The sequence below is a fragment of the Giraffa tippelskirchi genome, chromosome 1, assembly GCF_054371585.1.
Source record: "Giraffa tippelskirchi isolate mGirTip1 chromosome 1, T2T-mGirTip1v1.2.pri, whole genome shotgun sequence".
Taxonomy (NCBI): domain Eukaryota; kingdom Metazoa; phylum Chordata; class Mammalia; order Artiodactyla; family Giraffidae; genus Giraffa; species Giraffa tippelskirchi.
In genome coordinates, this window is record NC_137275.1 from 85,510,595 (window position 1) to 85,527,839 (window position 17,245).

Consider the following 17,245-nt stretch of genomic DNA (forward strand, 5'->3'; position numbering starts at 1 on the left):
CTAAATAAAACAAGAAAGGTGATTCAAAAAGATCCATGCACCCCAATGTTCCTAATGGAATTATCTATAGTTGCCCAGACATGGAAGCAGGGTTTCTCAGGCGGCGCTAGTGGTAAAGAACCCAACTGTCAATTGCAGGAGATGTAAGAGATGTGGGTTCTATCCCTGGGTCGGGAAGATCCCCTGGAAGAGAGCATGGCAACCCACTCCAGTATTCTTGCCTGGAGAAACCCCACTGATAGAGGACCCTGGCAGGCTGCAGTCCATGGGGTCACAAAGAGTTGAACAGGAACAAAGCGACTTAGCATTCACGCATGCACATGGAAACAACCTAGATGTCTATCCACAGATGAATGGATAATGAAGATGTGGTGTAGATAGTTAGTTAGATAGATACACACAATGGAATACTATTCAGCCATAAAAAGAATGAAATTTAGTCATTTGCAACAACATGGATGGACTTGGAGGATGTTAAGAAAAGTGAAATAAGTTAGAGAAAAGCAAATACAATATGATATCACTTATATGTGGAATCTAAAAAATATAACGAACTAGTGAATATAACAAAAAAGAAACAGACTCACAAATATAGAGAACAAACTACTTAGTAGTTCCCAGTGGAGACAGATAAGGAGGAGGGGCCATATAGGGGTAGGAGATTAAAAAGTATAAACTGATATGTATAAAATAAGCCACAAAGATATGTTGTAGAGCACTGGGAATATAGCCAATATTTTAAAATAACTATAAATGAAATATAAACTTTAAAAATTGTGATTATATTGTACATCTGTAATATATGATATGGTACATCAATTATCAGAGAAGGCAATGGCACCCCTCTCCAGTACTCTTGCCTAGAAAATCCCATGGATGGAGGAGCCTGGTAGGCTACAGTCCATGGGGTCGCTACGAGTCGGACACGACTGAGCAACTTCACTTTCACTTTTCCCTTTCATGCACTGGAGAAGGAAATGGCAACCCACTCCAGTATTCTTGCCTGGGGAATCCTAGGGATGGCGGAGCCTGGTGAGCTGCCGTCCATGGGGTCGCACAGAGTCGGACACGACTGCAGCGACTTAGCAGTAGCAGTGGCAGTACATCAATTATACTTTAAAAAAATGTAAGAAAAGGAAAAATTTAGAAATCCAACAATTGTAAACTACTAGGCTAATTATGGGTTTGGGTAGACTCTGGGAGTTGGTGATGGATAGGGAGGCCTGGCATGTTGCGATTCATGGGGTAGCAAAGAGTCGGACACGACTGAGCGACTGAACTGAACTGAACTGAGGCTAATTATGGTAACTCAATAGATAGAATATTACTTAGTCATCAAAAGTGATCTTTAAGCAATGATCATTCATTGTAAGAAGAAAGATGTTCATAATAAAAGGTGGAACACAAAATTGAATACAAATTCCAAGTTCAGGGTGAAAAAAATCATTTCACTGAGAGATAATATTATTTTTTGCTTAATAGTATTTAGATAATTCAAAACATATTCAATGTTGTTTTTCATTGTGTACTATTACTATGTAAGGTTAACTCAATCATATAATTAACATTTAAAGACTTATAGTCACAGGAAATTTTAAAAATTGTAATTTAAAATTATAATCTTGTTTATATTTTAAGAAGAAATATTAATAAAAGACTTCCAAGTCTAAAATATATGAAGGTAAAATTCAGTTTAAAAAGTAGACTTTAAGAAGATACAGGAAAAAAAAGAAAAAGTAACTCTGAAAAATTTTATTTTGTTGAAATAAGCAATTTAGTGTTTTTTAAATAGTTGTTGGTGAGTTTTAAATTACCATGCTATTTACATTCCATTGGAAACATTCAACAAGGTGATGTAATCTTTCATTTAAAAAGATCATATTCACCACATAACAAACATGTATTATTTGCAACTTTTTAAACTTAGGATAAAATTTTTGGATGGCAATTAGAAAAATATAGCAGAGGGTGTACTTTTCCAAAATTCTTTTAGATGTACCATAAGCAAAAAAAGTTTGAAGAACACTGATCTAGGTTGATAACTAAAAATAGAATTGCTAACTCATAAAATACGTTTATATTCAGCTTTACAAAAATGCCAGGCTGCATAGATACACATATTGGCATGTTGAAATAGGTTTTTTTTCTTGTATCTTCACCAAGATTTGGAATTTTCAGAGTTTAACAACTCTTTTTTTGAATCAATATAAATGTGTGTACATTGGTGTCTTGTGCTTTTTTTCTCATTGTGCTTTTAAGTTGGATTTCCCTATTTACTAATTAGGTTAAGCATCTTTTTATATGTTTATTACCATACAGGTTTCCTTGTCTATAGAATGCCATTCAAGCTTTTGCAGATCCTTTTTTTTTTTTGACTAGTTTGTGTTTTTCTAATTTCTTTGAAATAATTCTTAACATTCTGGCTACTACCTCTTTTCAGCTAAATGTATAGTATCAATATACTTTCAATTCATGATTTCTTTGCATCTTAAGAAATCTTTTTCTACTTCAAAATCATAAAAATTATATTGTCATCTAAAAGTTTCCCTTTCACATTTATTTAATCAACCTGGAATTGATTTTCATGCTTGCCGTGTATGCATGCAATTTCATTTTTTTTCACGTAGATAATTGTTATAGCTCCCCTTATTGGAATACACCATCATTTATTTGCTCATTGATCTAAAGTGCCAACTCTGTTATAAATCAACTTTGCAAATATATATGTGTAGGTCTGTGTCTGGGCTGTCTATTGTTTTATAGACTAACTCGTCACTTTCTGTGTAGCAGAAATTCTGTTTTCAGTTCAAGCTTATTTCCTTCTGGGCATACTGTGCTACCAGATTTCCCAGCCCCTGTTGCAATTGAATGAGGCCATATGACTGAGTTCTATAGGGGATGTAGACAGAAGTTATATAGATGACTTCCACACCTGGCCCCAAGTTTCTCACAAGCTCCTTCATAGTCTCTCTCATCTCGCGTTTGTGGCAGGTGTGGAGGACCCAGTAGAGCATTGTGAGTCCATAATCAATGGCCGAGTCTAGGCAGGAGTCCGGGATTTTGAACATCCTGTGATTCTCCTCCCAGTGCATCTTTGAGTATCTCTCCCTCATCTGCTACTAGTGTGCCTTGGATGTTTGTTTTTAATATCACTTGTTGAAACCAATATAGACATTTGAGACCCAAGTGCATGAAGGTACGTGATCAAGTAACCAGGTCAACGGCAAAAAACAGGTGTGAAGGTGCCAGGATTGAAACACATGTCTTTCAAATATTTAGGATTTTTATTCTAGGCACAGCTCTGTTGCAATAAATGGTGAATACTGTCAAAGAGTTTCCTCATTCTTTTCTACCTGAAAAGAAATCACATTAAGAATTCTTTGATCTTAAGGGCAAATGTTTCTGATGTTGTTTTTATAGTCCTTCAGTGATACAGATAAGACGTCTATGGTGCCTAGAGCATTTGGAGGCAGCATCGTGACCACAGCTTCTGAAACCGGCTTTTATTTTATTTTTTTTTAATATTTATTTGTCTGCAATTCATCTTAATTGTGGCACACAGAATCGTCTCTAGTTACAGCCTGCAGGATCTTTCAGTTGTGACTTTCGAACTCAGCTGTGACACATGAGATCCAGCTCCCTGACCAGCCACTGGACCACCACAGAAGTCCCCCCAAAGCAGCTTGGTTTTATACCTTGTCTCTCTTGCATAACTTGGTGATGTTGGGCAAGTTACTTAACCTCTGTGTCTGCTCACTTAGCATAAAATGGAGAAGATAATGATCTCATTCCAAAGGGCTGTTATGAGGAGTAAATGAGATGGTTTATATAAAGCACCTTGAACAGTTAGGCAGCCTAGATGTAGCAAGTCTTATTAAATGTGGGTTATGTAGTGTGAGAAATCCGAGCTAATGACATATATTTGAGGAGACAGAAAAGATAGGTGGACAAGATTAAAAATTCAAATTGATGAATAATTGTGGAATTAGAAAGATACGTTGCTCTAATAGGATATTCTGGTAAAAATTAAAATATATACTGGTCTTACCATCTGATGTATTTGTATTTGGCTATTAGGAAAACTACAGAAAAAGCCTATACACAGTGAGTTTTTTTTTTAAGACAATCGCCAAAGGAGCTTAAATTATTAATGTCTTCCAGTGAAAAGTATTATTGTATTTGAAAAACTATGAAGTGAACAACCCTTTGATACATAAACACATGTAATTTAAAACTAGAATGTTATAATGAAGGGTACAAATAGCCTTTGTCAAAATGGAGATAAATAACTGTTCTAAAAGCTTCCCTCAAATACTGTCAAATATATTTTAAGGTGATCATTGCATAACTCAGAAAAGACAAAGTGGACAAGAGAATTAAAAATATATGCTGCTTTATTGTCAAAATTGACAAACTTAATTTCCTTTAACAGGAATATTAATTTAAGGGTCTCTATAAAGCCATCACTATTTTGTGAGTATAAAAGACAAGAGAGTCAAAGACAACTGTTAGTGGGAAAAGCACAATTCTACATGCAGGCCAGATTCCTCACCCACAGAATCACAATGACCTTCAGAGCCCTAGGCAATAACAGACATGCAATACCAACTCAACTGATCTTGGCCCAGTCTGGTAAGATTGGCTTTGTGGTATCTTTCCAAGCACTTGAAGAGTTCCATTTGTTAGAACATTTGCTGATTTGAACAGTGAAATTTTAGATCATTTATGGGATTAGAAACAGGATCACACCTGCTTTTGAATTACACTAGGATGAAGCCATGGTCCCTACAATGCTGGCCTCAGGTACGTAAAGTCCTGCCAATAGCTTGAGCAGGAGACCTAAATAAGCTCCTTATCCATGACCGACAGCAAGGACGTGAAGAAGGCCCTCCTGAATGAACATTATAATGTGGAGGCTATGCTTTCTCCTTAACATCAAAAGATAAAGATCTAGCTAGTTGGAATAAGAGAAAAAAATAAAGGCCTTTATGTTTCCCTAGGGACAGGTGTCCAAGGATGAAGAAAGCTGGGTGTGCAGGCACTGGTTATCTAGATCACAATTTTCATTCTCTAGTCCGTACTATAAACCAGGTGTGTGTGTGTGTGTGTGTGCTAAGTCGCTTTGGTCATGTCCAATTCTGCGTGACCCCATGGACTGTAGGCTGCCAGGCTCTTCTGTCCATGGGATTCTCCAGGCAAGAATACCGGAGTGGGTTGCCATGCCCTCCTCCAGGGCATCTTCCCAATCCAGGGATCAAACTCAAGTCTTTTATGTCTTATGCATTGGCAGGTGGGTTCTTTACCACTAGTACCACCTGGGAAGCCCATAGACCAGATATCCACAGCCAAAGGAGACCTTGTAAATAGGCCCTTCTTAAAAATTAAAAGTGGTGGTGTGCAGCTATCTTTGAATTTTCAGGTTAAGGAAGTTTCCTTCAGTTCCCAGGAAAGGCCAAGGATGAGATAACACTGATATGGTGAGAGGGTGATATCTGAGATTAAGTATATGTAAAAATAAAATGAAGCTAGATTATCAAGTGAATGAGAAAGGAACCCGAACTCACTTATCCTTGTATATACTCACCATTCACTCAATAGAAGAGTAATCAACTACACGCAAAAAAAAAATCAGCATTTTCCGTTTTTCTAGTTTAAAGATAAAATTAAATACGAACTAGAAAAACTGAGCATGTATTGTACCATATTATTTAAAACAATACTGTGGTTACTGAAACGGGAGCTCAAGTTTTTGCCACCTCTTTGAAACGGAAGAGTGGAGGGGATGCAAAGAAACAGAAGTTTGTAAGTCTGTTCTCAATGCAAGATTCCTTATTCACTTTTGCATGAGGTTAGGATCTAATTAAGCTCACCTACTTAATTAATTCTATCCTCCTGTATAAAAACTCTTCAAATTTGAGTAGGAGCAGGAAATGGGTAGTATGGGCTTTTGGAAATTTCGACGGGCTAAACAGCATTCATTTAAGATTCTGTGATTGAGAGGATCACACTGAAAACTTATAGAAAAAAAGCCATATGAAAATCAAACTAGGCAAAGTGGGTTTCCACAGTCTATTAGCAAGACTACCTGGAAAACTTGTGGAGTCAAATAAAAAACTAAAGTGTACTGCTTCTTTTCTTTCCTTATTCTATTCCATTCCATTTTATAAAAACTATGGTAAATGCAGACAATGTACTCTCTTGCTGGTCATTTCTCAATAGCCCCAAATAAGCCCTTCAGTTGGGGTGGCTGTGAATATGAAACACAAGGAAGATGAATTCAGTTTGGTGTGCCTTGCCTCCGCAAGGCAAGGCAAACTACAATGACTTTGGGCGGCTGTGAAGTTTTTATTATCCAATCATAAAAAGGACTCTTTCAAGTGCTTCCCTTTTAGCACTCTTCAATGACTGTTGTGCCAATCAAAGAGTAAAGCTTTTTCTTAACAAGTCGGAATCCTGAGCTCAGGATCAGAGTTCGCCTGAGGCCAGAGGAGAAGCGACCTCGATTAAAGAAAAAATCCCTGAAGCTCGTCCATGAGCAGTTCTCCTGCTTAAACACAAGGGTGAGCTCAAAGGTGGGCACCACGCTAGAATCACACACAATCCTATCCAGCTTTTTACATACATTTTCAATTTCCAAGTTCACGTGCATAACACAGCCCCGCAGACCGCAGGGCTCTGTGGAGGACAGTCTCAGGACGTCTTGAGCAATCCTCTGGGTCAGTTTCTCAGGAACAAGGACTCTGGAGCAGCCAAGTTTGGTTTGCTTAGATTTGGACAGACAGTTCTCCAGCATTTTAACCAGACTCTGGCAAGTTGTCTCCTCAAATACCACCTCATTGAGGTTGGGCTCAGGAACAACATAATCCCAATAGTCAAAATCTGTGGAAAATGGAAGTTTAAGATTAAAACAAACAAACAAACCCAGGAGCAGGAAAAACACACCCAGATTTGGCAACACTGTTTATTTCTATCAGATCTACTTGTTCTAATATTTGTTTGGAAGTTATCTGATCTCACTTTGCTGTTAACTTTCTGAGTAAAAAAAAGCAAATCAACTGACCTGAGACTGAAAATTCATCTATGAAATAAAGGTTTTGATAAATAGGGTAGGTAGGCGAGAAGGTACTGGCGACCCACTCCAGTACTCTTGCCTGGAGAATCCCATGGACAGAGGAGCCTGGTAGGCTGCAGTCCATGGGGTCACTAAGAGTTGGACGCGACTGAGCAACTTCACTTTCACTTTTCACTTTCACGAATTGGAGAAAGAAATGGCAACCCACTCCAGTGTTCTTGCCTGGAGAATCCCAGGGATGGCGGAGCCTGGTGGGCTGCAGTCTATGGGGTCGCACAGAGTTGGACACGACTGAAGCGACTCAGCAGCAGCAGCAGCAGGCTATAACCATTTTTCAATAAATTTATATGTGTATATACACACACAATCTTAAAGACTATGCAACCAAATCTATTCATGGCTATTTTAGAATACTAGTGATTTTCTTTTCTTTCTTGCTCCCTGATTTGCTTATAGGGGTTTTCAAGTTTTCTTTTATAGAGACTATGCATTAGGTTTGGACTAAAAATGTTAATAATATTTTTGGACTAAGATTATTACCTTCTAACTCTAAGAATTCATTCATTTATTATTGTACAACAGTGGGGTTTTTTTACTATTATTCTTTAGTGATGAACTTAAAATGACCTTGATGACGAGCTATATTAAACATCAATTAAATTTGTGTTTTCTTTAAAAGTCTTTACTGGAATGACCTGTAGATCCCAATTTTAGCTTCAACCTCTTCGATTAAAAATTGCCCACAGAGAAGACTTCTGAGGTTCGCAAGGATATTTATAACTGGCTGGGTGGTTTTTTTTTTGGAGCCAAGCAAAACAAAATAGCCCTAGGAAAACAAAATTAGATTTGCTCAAAGGAAAAGAGATAGCTCTGCATTCGGTCACCTACCTTCCAAATTAATCCTACCCCTTGGCAGGATGCCACGCCACACACACAGTCAACTGAGCAGGTCACAGGCAGATGCCTTGTGGGCTCCCTGCCTGAAGCCTACTGCACCTTTGTTGGCTACTACATCACTTATACACTTAGATCACTGTGGTGTTGCGTTGTTTTTTTTTTTTTAATAAATAAAACAAACGCACTCCAAATTATAAGGCTCTTTTTTAAAAATCTATGTTAAAGACAGAGAATTTTAGAGGTTTGGCCTATAAAATTAGATCATCAACCACTTCACCTTCTAAATGAGGAAGGCCCAATGATCTTAAGCAATTGACCTATGTCCACACAGATCCTTAGTGGCAGCACAGCATGTTAATTTAGAAACTGTTGTTTAAAATTACAAGACAATATGTCCAGCATCACTGCAGTTTGAAAGCTTCCCTTTGGCATTAAAAAGTGAAATAATGGGTATATCCACAAAGAGAATACTACTCAGCAATCAAAAGGAACACATACTGATAGAATCAACAGCATGGAATGGATCTCAAAATCATTAGGCTGTGGGAAAGAAACCAGATAAAAAGAGTACATATTACAGGATCCATTTGCATGTAGTCCTAGAGGTAAAAGTAATCTATAGTGACAAAAAGCAGATCAGTGTTTCCCTGGAGACAGGGGAGAGTTAGAGTGGGTAGAGCAAATGGGTATGTGGGGCTTTGGGGGCAGAAGGTGATGGTACTAGTTACACAAGTGAATACATTTGTCAAAACACATGTAACTGTATACTTAAAATTCACCATAACTTCACAACCATGTAGGGTAGGGACCTGTATAGTTTTTAATTCCAAGGAGTCTATCAGCCACAGACTAGACCAGGTAGCCCTTGGGATTTTATTTTTTGCTTCTTTTGATTCTCACTATCATAGACGAAGATGCTAGTACGTGAGACATCAAAAGAGACACAGATAAATAGAACAGTATTATGGACTCTATGGGAGAGGGCGAGGGCGGGATGATATGGGAGAATGGCATGGAAGCATGGAAATTATCATATGTGAAAGGAATCGCCAGTCCAGGTTCGAGGCATGATACAGGGTGCTCGGGGCTGGTGCACCGGGATGACCCTCAGGGATGGGATGGGAAGGGAGGTGGAAGGGGGGTTCTGGAAGGGGAAAACATGTACACCCATGGTGGATTCATGTCAATGTATGGCAAAACTAATCCAATATTGTAAAGTTAAAAAATAGAAAATAAACTAATTAAAAAAATTAAAAAAAAATAAAGAATCTTTTTAAGATGGATTTTATCGCATCTCCAAAATTCAAGGAGAGGGTCGACACAGCATGCCCGCCAATCTCAATCCATCCAGGGAATGCGGCTTTTGGAGGGAAGAGAGGTAGGCGGTTGGGAAACTCACCATTTAGTAGGCTCCCCGGGTGGAAGCCATGGTCCAGCAACTCTGAAATGCTGGCCGGGTTCTTACTGTTCAAACTGCCAGTTGCAACCATGGTCAACGGCTCTGCTTCCCTCGCGGGGCGGAACGGCCTTTCCGGGGCGCTACAAAAAGGAGGCAAGAAGGACAGATTTGCAAAAGCAAGCAAGACGTGCAGGAGCTCCTAAAATGCCCAGCGTCCCCGGAGCGAACAAGGCGAGGCATTCATTTTCCAAAGGGGTAGAATCGGCCTCTGCAACTCAGGTTCACAAAACCCCGGGAGCAAAGACGCCAACTAACAGCCACAATCTTCAACTAACTCAAAGTTAGCAAAACTCGGAACCGACTCGCCCCGCGGAGCTCACCCCTGAGCCCAGAGGAGCGGATCCCCCCTCCCCCACTCCTCCCACCCAGGCAGCCCCCGGCCTCACTTGCTGGGGGTGCGCCGGGGCCGACGCGCTCGCTGGTCCAGCAGCGGGTAAACCGAGGCCGGCCCGGTTTTCATGAACCCCTCCCTCGGGGGCTCAGTGACCTGCGGGCCCAAGCAGCCACCGGCACCGTGCTCGCCCCCCGCCCGCCGGTTCAGGCTCCACTAAGCAGCATCGCCGCGGGGGCGGCTTGCGCTTTATATGCCCAGCCTCCTCACCCGGCCCCGGCCCGCCCACCTGCACCGCCCCGCCCCGGGCCCACGCCCCGCCTCCCCGGGGTCCGGTTGCATCTCCACCCGCACACTTCCAGCAGCCCCAGGCGAGCCGCTGGGAGTTGAGGAAAAGTTTGCGGTAGGGTTGACACCTGTTGTTTCTTGGGTGGGCCACGGGTCACCGCGAGTGCAATCCTGGGTGCACGACTCGCCCCAAACTGATCGCTCGCCTCCCACCACCAACCTGGATTCTTTGGTGCGACCCTTCTCCCCAGCGTGTGCACACACACTCACGCTCCTGATGGCCTTGGTGAGGTTCTGTCCCGGGCAAGCGGGAAGCTTTCTGACCTTTGTCTATGACCGTGACCCGAGTCTTTGCTCTGACATGCCGAACACTTTGCTTAAATATGTTTAGCTGTTCAACGGGCATCATTTATGCACTTAGTGCTGGCCCCTGACGGAGTTAATTCTACTCCGCGTCGCGTCCCAAGGTTTCTGGACCCTCCTTTCCCAAACGCGGTCAGCTCTAGCTTGCCTTCCCGCATCCGAGGCTCCCCTGCCTGGGGTCTTCTCTGCACCTTCCTAGCGTTTCATCTATGACTAATGCGTTTTCTCCGGGAGAAGGGTGAGCCTGTTACTCTACTAATTAGACCTGGCTCCAGAGGGCCAGCAGCTTGAATGAAGGGGAATTTGCCAAGAAACTAAACAAAACCTTTTAGTTGGTAGTTTTATTCGCAGTTTTTTTTTTTTTTTAACAGAATCTCCATAGTGGCTGTATCAATTTACATTCCCTCCAACAATGCAAGAGGATTTCCTTTTCTTCACACCCTCTCTGATGTTATTGTTTGTATATTTTTTTGATGGTGACCATTCAAACCAGTGTGAGGTGATACTTCACTGTAGTTTTGATTTGCATTTCTCTAATAATGAATGCTGTTGAGCACGCTTTTCATGTGTTTATTAGCCATCTGTATGTCTTCTTTGGAGAAATGTCTGTTTGGGTCTTCTGCCCTTCCTGAAATTAAAAAAAAAAAAATAGTGGGATTTTAGCTGCTTCCACTACCCGCCTAGGAGCAGTTGTGGTTCGCAGAGACAGAAGTTCCTGGCCAGCCCCATTAGGGGAAGGAACTTGGGCATGGGCAGTCTTGAGGGGCTTGAGGGGGAATGAAGACACAGTGCTTTATGTCCCTGTGAAGCTTGATGTCCTGTTCTGAACCTGAGCGCACAGTGGAACAGAGGAGCTGGGCAGAGTCAATACCCTGGCACAACCCATCAGCAAGAAGCTGCACATTCTGTGTTCTTCCACAGTGCCTAAGCTGCCTGTTCGCACTCTGGTGTGCCAGTAGGAGATGATCTGGTCAGAGGGAGCTTTCCCAAAGACAGTGGTGGGTCAGGAGAGGAAAGGGAGGGGATGCTTCAGGGAGAAGACTTTCTACAAGTAGGAGGTGCTACCGTTGGCTCCCAATCCTGTAACCTACAAGGATCTGTAAGTTAGAGCCTTGAGAAGCAGTTTCAGCTGTCCAGGCTAAAAACTCTTCTGAAGCAAAACAACAGCAGAAGGGGTAAGGAAGGTGTGACAAACAGATCAGTGGAAGGACACTGGGAGGCAGAGCAACAGAAATGAAAGCCAGCTCAACAGTCCATTTTTAACTCGGCTCAGGCAGCTGTGCTGCCTGAAGGTCAGGGAGCCAAGGAAGGAGACGCTGATAGGCAGATTTCCACTTCTACTTCAGCAATAGAAAAAGGCCAAATAGACAAGCCCGTTTAAGCCAAGCACTTGCACTGGCAAGTGTGGTCAGGACCAGTGGATGGTCAAGTTGGGGAGGGCAGCTGCCTGGCAGCTGGGGGGTAGGGTCAGGACACTACCCTCCTTATCTGGGTGGCAGTGCTAATGAGGCTCACCTGCTTCTAAGGAGAGCAATTAGGATTGATATAAAAGGTGATGTGACCCTATACTAGTGAAGTAAAGAAATGACCCATTTCAGTTTCCTTTAGGGTATTTAGGCATAGGGCTTCTCAAGTGGCTCAGTAGTAAAGAATTTGCCTGCCAAGCAAGAGACCTGGTTAGAGATCCCTGGGTGGGGAAGATCCCCTGGAAAAGGAAATAGCAACTCACTCCAGTATTCTTGTCTGGAGAATTCCATGGACAGAGGAGCCTGGAGAGTTATAGTAGTGGATTTGCAAAGAATCAAGACAGTGAGTCACTGAGTAGGCACGCATAAATTAAGTACTCCCAAAGGGCCAGAAAGATTATTGAACCTTATAGAAAGTAGCAGCTACTCTCAGCTCATCTGAGTAACTGAAATTTTGCCAAGTCCTTGGGGATTTTACCACAAACAATAATTTACTTATGTATGAAAGATGAATAATGTAATATTTTAACTGAAAGGGTCTTGCTTTCAGGAATTATAGAACATAAGAAATTACTGATATAGAACAGTTCCTGGGATAATGAGTGGAGATTGTCTTTTAAAAATCTACTTAAAAAGGTGAAAAATCCATTCTGTCTCTGGTTTGCGTGTTTTCAGGATTAAATGAACAGAGCTGATTTTTCCAAAGGAACTATAGAACAGAATTAGGAAAAACTATTAATAAGCGCCACAATAGTCTTGTCACAAGATAACACACTTAGTGTGTTAGAGTTTTTACTGTTGTGAATACACTTAATTGCTTATAACTGAAAGTTGATCACATTGGCGTACCTCAGGTGTTTACCAGATACAGTGATGAAGTTTATTTCATTGCCGTTTTGTTATATCATTTCTAATTAATATTATAAAGATAGTGAGGGTGCTTACTGAAAATAACCGTTGTATATGAAGAGAAAATCTAATTGATTAAATAATTGATTAACTTTCATACACCAGTGTACTATAACAAGCTACCAAAATCATAAGCAAGGACTTTAACTTAAGCATGCTTGCTTTTTTATTACTGTAATTTACTCATCTGTCTTCCCCCCAAAAAGAGAAATAGCAGTAATGAATGGCAACAGTATATTCATCTGATGCACACACAAATATTTAAGTTGTATGTTTCCTCATGTATAAATATAGTGTTTATAATATCACTGCTTACATAAAGTGCAAATTTAAACTACCAGCGATATTGTAAAAAACAAAGACAATATGATGTTTTAATGTATTGTTATAGGAAATACTGGTGTCTTGTGCATTTGTGATTTAGAGTGTTGAATATTTATTTCTTGTTTTGCCAGCCAGTTTTCTCTTTTAATCCAATATGTACTGTTGTTCCTGAGCTCTTTTTAATACATTTACATTCAGTGCATTGCTTATTTCATTTCATAAACTATGACACCAGAGGGGAAGATGACTGTGTTTCTTAATCTGTACAATGGATTCAGGGAGGATTTACAAAACATGGAAGTTGATCTGTGCAATATCCAAAGCCCCTTAGCAAACTCATAGGGTTGTTGTGAGGATTAAAAGAGAAACCCTTATAATCAATCCAAAATATTATCCCTTTTTAAATAAAACAAATCTGAGATCTTTGATTTCACACTGTCTCTGGCCTTCCTTGGTTGTGCTAAATTCTAACCCTCATGTGAGGTCTTAGAACACAGCAAGTACTTAATAAGTGATAGTTACTGTTGTTGCTTTTATTGTTATCTTGAAATTGTACTTTTCTGGTTCAATGAAGTAAATGCTAAAGGGGCTACATGGGGTTAGAGAAGTATTGCTAAAGTATTAATAGAACACAATTTATGGTCTTTAATGTTTTCAGGAAATCTAGAAAATATTTGCCACTGATTAGGAAAACCTTTTTTATTAGAATATGTGCATAACTGTTTTGGGGAGCGGTGAAGGAGATCTCTCAATGATATCTAAGAATATACTGTGGATAAAAAGTTACCCGATTAATGCTTGATAATCTAGAAAATGGTTTCTTGGAAAAAAAAACTTTATAGACATTTAGAATCATTGACTGTAAAACCATCCAGTTGTGTCAAGATAAGTATGACGTTCTGGATGAGATAGTTCATCATTATTTTTATTTGTCTTTGAGGATGTTCCACCTGATAAAATTTCCGTTTCATCATTAAATATGCAATATGAGTTATTCTATGATATATTGAAAGATTGTCCATTAAGTAACATGGGGACTTATTAAGTATAAGGCAAAAAAAAAGGTCCAAAATAAAATAATATAATATCTACTGCTACTAAAACCTTAGAGAATTTTCCAGAAGGCTTCGCTTCTCTAAATTCAAGCAGAGAAATGGTTCACATAGTGACTTATCTCTTAAAATAGTTGTATGATTTTTTCTCCTTATAAACAATGGTATGTATTATCTCCTTTTAAATAAAGCAAGCTGATATGTTTAAATGCACACAGTCTCTACTTTTCCTTAATTATGCAAAGGTTTCTAATTCAGGTGTCTACATAAGGGAATGTCAGCCAAGAATGTGGAGTAGGTCCTTGACATTTTTCTAGGGATGCAACTTAAAACCTTGGCAAGCCCCAAATTTGAGAATACCAGAATGTCATACCATTTCTTTGGAATTCTTATAAATAAAGCTATGTACTCATGTAGATGCTGGTCCTTCATTGTTTCCCCTCCTTTTGCCAGCCTAATGTCCTATTCTGGCGGACAAGCTTTGTACAGCTTTTGTTTTCACATTTGTTTCCCAGAAAAGTTATAATTTGCTTCATGGCATAAATTTGGGGAATAGTATGAGAAGAGAATTAAATCTCAAGAATGACCAGTGGACTAGATGGAGTTTCTGCAGAGTAGCCTTTAGAATATATCTGATCCCCATTCTGCAGATGTCAAATATATTAAAATGAAAAAGCTTGACGAAGTCACAGACAGGTTTCAGTTTTTGATCTTTATGGTGTAGTAGTTAAAAATGTGGACTGTGGAGCCTGACTGTTTAAGTGCATATCCCAGCAATGACACAGACTAGCTGTATACACATCAGTAAGGTCTTTAACGTTTCTGTGACTCCATTTCTGTCTTTAAAATGGGAATTGTAATAACTTTACCTTATAAAGAGCCTTTGTGGGGACTAAATGAGTTAATACGCAATGGACTTAATAAATATCAGCCGTGATTATAGCTGTGTATTTTGCTCTGATCTTGAAATACCAATGCCCTGGTGATTTTGTTATGAAAAGATAGCTTGAGGAGTGTGACGTTTGTTTAAGGTGTGTATAAAAGTGTATCTTTGTTACACATTCATTCACTGGTTGGTTGACATTCAGAAGTATTCATTAATTCATATTAATTCTCTGCTAGGCACAGAGAATGTCAGAGTCTCTGTATCCTAGAGATTGAAGTTTAGAAAGAAGTGCAGACAAATAAATACAAGGTTACAATTAGTGCTAAGTTAGGGGAGCTATAGTGCACTGTGGCAGTGCAATGATATAAGCACTAATATGTTCTGAAGGAGGTTTTGTAGCCTTGCTATTCACCTTGTTTCATGGACCAGTAGCATGAACATCACTTAGGAGCTCCTAAGAAGTGTATAACCTCAGTCCTCAATCCAACTCAAACAGTTGGAATTCTTATAAATAAAGCTATGTATTCATGTAGATGCTGGTCCTTCATTGTTTCCCCTCCTTTTGCCAGCCTAATGTCCTATTCTGGCGGACAAGCTTTGTGCAGCTTTTGTTTTCACATTTGTTTCCCAGAAAAGTTATAATTTGCTTCATGGCATAAATTTGGGGGATAGTATGATACTACACCATAAAGATCAAAAACTGAAACCTGTCTGTGACTTCGTCAAGCTTTTTCATTTTAATATATTTGACATCTGCAAAATGGGGATCAGATATATTCTAAAGGCTACTCTGCAGAAACCCCATCTAGTCCACTGGTCATTCTTGGGATTTAATTCTCTTTTTAAAACTGCTTTTTAAAAAGATTCCTAGGTGATTCATATGGTATGCAATTAAATTCTGGGAAGCTCTGCTTTTTTAAAAAAAGTATTTATTTATTTGGCTGTATCAGGTCTTAGTTGCAGCATGTGAAATCTTTAATTGCAGCATATGAACTCTTAATTGTGGCATAGGGGATCTAGTTCCCTGACCAGGGATGGAACCTGGGCCCGCTGCTTTGGGAACATGGAGTCTTAGCCACTGGACTACCAGGGAAGTCCCAGGAAGCTGTTCTTTTAATAAACAAAACAATAAGATGATCTAAGTATTTGTAAAACTTTTTCTGGGCCAATTAATAAAAAGTATTTATTGAGTTCCTACTCTATAATAAGGCCTGGCCTTGATGAAAGGTGGTTCCCAGCTGGGCAAATGTTTGTGAATTCTCCATAGCTCCTGTTGGCCATCATGGCCTTGGGCTTGGCTCAAGAAATCATGCACAGCTATGTGAAAACAGTCTTGTGCATATGAATAATATTATAGAAAAATAAAATCCTGTTTAATAAACTTGACACACTATCAAACTATAAATTGTTTTTAACCTTGATGAAATGGAAGCCAGTTATGTAAAAAAGGAATGGGCTTACATTGTAAAATGTATTTAAAATGATTGATGGTGAAATGTTGAATTTGGAAACAACAAATTTGGAAGGAAGGGAATAGTATAGAAAGATATATGTCTTATTACCTCCAAATTTACTGGAGAGGGTAAGTACAGTTATGCAAGTTTTTATCTCTTCTTCTGTAATCATATCATAAAATATACTTTAAAACATTGACTTGGTATTTTGAAATATTGTGCTGTGATTAAGAACTATTTTAATAAATGATATACAGTAACAGAGGTTCTAAATCATAAATTGCTGAAGCAGCTTTTTGGGAGATGTCAATATACCTGGACGCACACTGAAGTACATTCAGTTGTGTGACATTATTGATGCATTGTATCGAGTTGAGCAATAAATGGTATCTAGAAAATTATTTATAGCAATGCATAATTACTTTGGCAGTAGATTTAGATGTCCATATGCTAAAGGCAAAACAGTGCTCACCTCCATATGTAGAGGGGAACAACACACCTCAGTGATTTGACTGAAGGCTGTGACTCAGTCAGGCTAGGCTTCAAATCCTGGATCTGCCACAGATAGGCATCGTGAAATTAACTGAAATCCTTTGAATGTCAGCCCCCTCATATGTAATGCAGAACATTCAACTGAACCACATATGTTACATTTCTGGCAACACAATTTATACATATGAAGAGCTCAGTCAAAGGAGGCCCTTCTAAACGCACATGGCCTATATGAATTTGCACATGTAAAAG

The 17,245-nt window shown here is 39.5% G+C and overlaps 1 protein-coding gene across 1 annotated transcript; it reads right to left on the reverse strand.

The window, feature by feature from the left end:
- Positions 1–4,376: 4,376 nt before the first annotated feature.
- Positions 4,377–9,984, reverse strand: DDIT4L (DNA damage inducible transcript 4 like). Its single transcript, XM_081596982.1, has 3 exons — positions 9,815–9,984; positions 9,369–9,508; positions 4,377–6,879 (listed from the first exon to the last, which is right to left on the reverse strand). The coding sequence occupies exons 1-3, from the start codon at positions 9,886–9,888 to the stop codon at positions 6,389–6,391; spliced, it is 705 nt and encodes a 234-aa protein (XP_081453108.1). The 5' UTR covers positions 9,889–9,984; the 3' UTR covers positions 4,377–6,388.
- Positions 9,985–17,245: the final 7,261 nt, after the last annotated feature.

Coding starts and splice junctions, on each gene's coding strand:
- DDIT4L (XM_081596982.1), bottom strand. CDS start 9,888: ATGAAAACCGGGCCGGCCTCGGTTTACCCGCTGCTGGACCAGCGAGCG. Junction 9,509..9,814: donor CCCCGGCGCACCCCCAGCAA/GTGAGGCCGGGG, acceptor TCCTTTTTGTAG/CGCCCCGGAAAGGCCGTTCC. Junction 6,880..9,368: donor CCCGGGGAGCCTACTAAATG/GTGAGTTTCCCA, acceptor CATTTTCCACAG/ATTTTGACTATTGGGATTAT.